At 50.1% G+C, this 2,755-nt stretch overlaps 1 protein-coding gene across 1 annotated transcript in view; it reads right to left on the minus strand.

Annotated features, from left to right (window-relative positions):
• Positions 1 to 2,749, minus strand: part of LOC103601786 (cytochrome c oxidase assembly factor 1 homolog) — a 9,581-nt gene extending 6,832 nt beyond the window's left edge. Inside the window, 3 exon segments of the mRNA XM_008586209.1 lie at positions 213 to 361; positions 2,077 to 2,163; positions 2,618 to 2,749. Coding sequence (XP_008584431.1) covers positions 213 to 361; positions 2,077 to 2,163; positions 2,618 to 2,729 — 348 coding nt within the window. The 5' untranslated portion in view covers positions 2,730 to 2,749.
• Between the last annotated feature and the right edge of the window lie 6 nt (positions 2,750 to 2,755).

The raw sequence follows: 2,755 nt of genomic DNA on the forward strand, positions 1-2,755 counted from the left end.
AAATTAATCCATAATAATGTAAATTTATACTATATAAATATAACATAAAAATCTATAACAACAAAAAAAAGTTTTTTAAAAGGTGCTAAACCTAGTAGCAGTTTTACTTAGTGGATTTTCCCATCCCAAATCCTTAACTCCAGCTTCCTCCAACACTCCTTCCAGATGACCGCATCCGTCCTCTCCTGCAGTGTGCAGGGAGAGCATGTCACCTGGGCATTGGCAATGTCCACGAAGCTGTGCTTGTCGGTGAGCTGGAGATAGTGTGCGTTGAGAGGACTGCCCGGAGCTTCCAGTGCCTTGGGGTGGCTTTGCAGTTGCTCCAATGCCATCTGGTAATACAAAGCCCTGGAAAAAGTTTCTAAGTAGGAAAGACAGATGTTATTGTTTTTTTCTTTCTTTATTGAACTTGGTCAGGTAGAATCTCTGTAGAAAGTTAAATAATACAGTGATGTACAGGGTGGAAACAGAAACAGAAATGTGAAATTTGTGGATGGAAGAATAAGTAGAGACCATCCACTCTAAACTGTCCATTTTACATACTTGAAAACTAAAGCACAGAAAGGCAGTAGCTGTGGGGATGAGCAGACGACCCTGGGTAAGGCCCTTGACCTTTCTCTGCCTCAATTTCTTCATCTTATTTCCTCAGTTCATTCATTGCCTCATTTCATCTATGGAGTTGATCAGCTCTTCTCCAGTTTCCCCTCAGTTCTAAAGTCCTATGATTCCATGACCTGCTCAGAGTGACACTGCTGGTCCAAGGCAAAGCTGGAGCAGTGTCTAAGCCGGCTGACTTCTGGACACTGCTCCTTCCACTAAGATGAAGCATAAAATAGACCACGACAATAACAACAAAACCCTCAGACCAAGAAACAGGACGTGAAAATGCTCGTGTCAAGTTTACGGATGTAAGCCAACATTTCAAGCTAGAACTGCTCTCAGTCTCAGGAATCCTTCTTAGCCCAAAGGTGACTGGGGACTTGGGGAAGGACCTCCCTACACAAGCTGCCCAAGGGAGAGAACAAAGGGAGGCTTCTGGGTAGGGTGTTCTGTTGGGCAAAGGAAAGAGCTTCCCTCCTGCAGGTCCAACCACAGTAATGAAGGGGAAGGTGGTTACAGGCACTACGGTTACCCCTCATCACACAGATAAGGTTAGGAGACTCCGGAGGTGAAGGACTCCCCCACCAGGGCCCCGGCTGCAGGTGCAGGTCTCAGCCGCCCAGTGGGGCTTGCTGGCCGCCTCCAGCCCTCAGCGGGGACGGGCTGTCAGAGCAGAGGGCCAGGTTACTCCAGAGAGGAGGCTGAGTTACTCCGTCCAAGTCACCCGCAGGAATGTCCATCTCGGGCCATCTCCAGACTCAGGGGCTCTGGGCCGAGTCTGCAGGAAGGTGAAGGGGAGAGGAGAGGATGCTGCGCTCTGACTGCTTGTCTGCTGGGGACACTGCTCACATCCTGGGAGGAACTGAAAATGCTACAAGTCAGGGTGGAGCCAGCTGGGCAAGGATCAAGCAGCCTCCAAAAAGTCAGCCTAGAAAAATACTGCAGCTGCTTTGCCATCATTTAGCATTGAAATGACCTTAAATGTCTTGGCTGCTGACAATAATTGTGGCCTGTCTTCACAAATTCAAATTTGGGTGCAGTGGGGCTAAAAGTCCCATCAAAACGCTGCATGGGGTCAGGATTTTGCCAAGCCCCTTGCTCAAGGCCTCCCCTCCATTAAATCGACCGCAGAGAAGGGCAGGGTAATGTGGCTACGCGCCCTCAAGAAACAGTCTGTGCCATGTGAGCCTCTGTCCTCTCTCTCTATAATCTCAGGAATCTTCCCAGACCCCATGTGTGTGCACTGACATCAAAGCCCATCTTGCTTTGCAGGTCATCTTCTGCAAATGAATCCTGGTCCTTTTATTTGTAATTGGGGCTCCTGGAAAAACTGGGATTATGGGATAAAGAGGAAGCTTTAGCCAATGAAATGGTGGACTGGCTTCTAAAATAGCCTCTGGTCTATTTTCTAATCTGCTGAAAGAATCTCCAGCATTTCCTCTGAGGGAGCAGCAGGAGGAAGCCTGGCACACTTACTGTGGATGAGGTAGTACGTGAGGTGCCCCCGGTAGTCAGCACTGGTGAGAAGGACCAGTTTCCTCAGAGGCACCGACATCCTGCTCCCTGGAGAGTTAAAAACAAAAGATACAAATTTATTCCAAGACTCAGTTTTGTGCCAAGGGCCTTTGTCTGGATTGGGCCCCACAGGGGAGAATTGCTAAGGAGGAAGCCAGCAATGAGACAGCCTACCTCCCTTGTTTGCTTCCTTTCTGAACTGGTTCTGGAGCCAAAGCTGGTGCCCTCCCAAAGTGGCCCGTGTCCAGGACCCAGGCCGTGGGGGCCCCCTACCCCCAGCCAGCCAAGCACAGAGCAAGCATTCAGCCCCACCACCCTGACTGACAGACCCCGGCCTGTGTGCCAAGCTCCACACGGGCAGGAAGCACAGCTACTCTGTCTTGGCTGATGGTAAACAGGAAGCTGATCCTTTTGTGTCAACAGCTGGTTTTGTAAGTGAATGGGCTAAAGCTGTCACTAGCTGCTTTCATATTTTGAAGAACGCCCAGCGCATGGTTATGACCTTCAGGTTGAATGAGCAGATGGAGAGGGGCCAGCTCAGCAAACATGGAACACCATCTCCACCCTGGCAGAGCTCCTGCCCCTGCAGGCCTGGGTGGGGCTGGGAGCAGCATGAGGCCGATGAAGCCAATTCTCTTCC

This window comes from Galeopterus variegatus, unplaced genomic scaffold, assembly GCF_000696425.1.
Source record: "Galeopterus variegatus unplaced genomic scaffold, G_variegatus-3.0.2 Scaffold3879, whole genome shotgun sequence".
Lineage (NCBI taxonomy): Eukaryota > Metazoa > Chordata > Mammalia > Dermoptera > Cynocephalidae > Galeopterus > Galeopterus variegatus.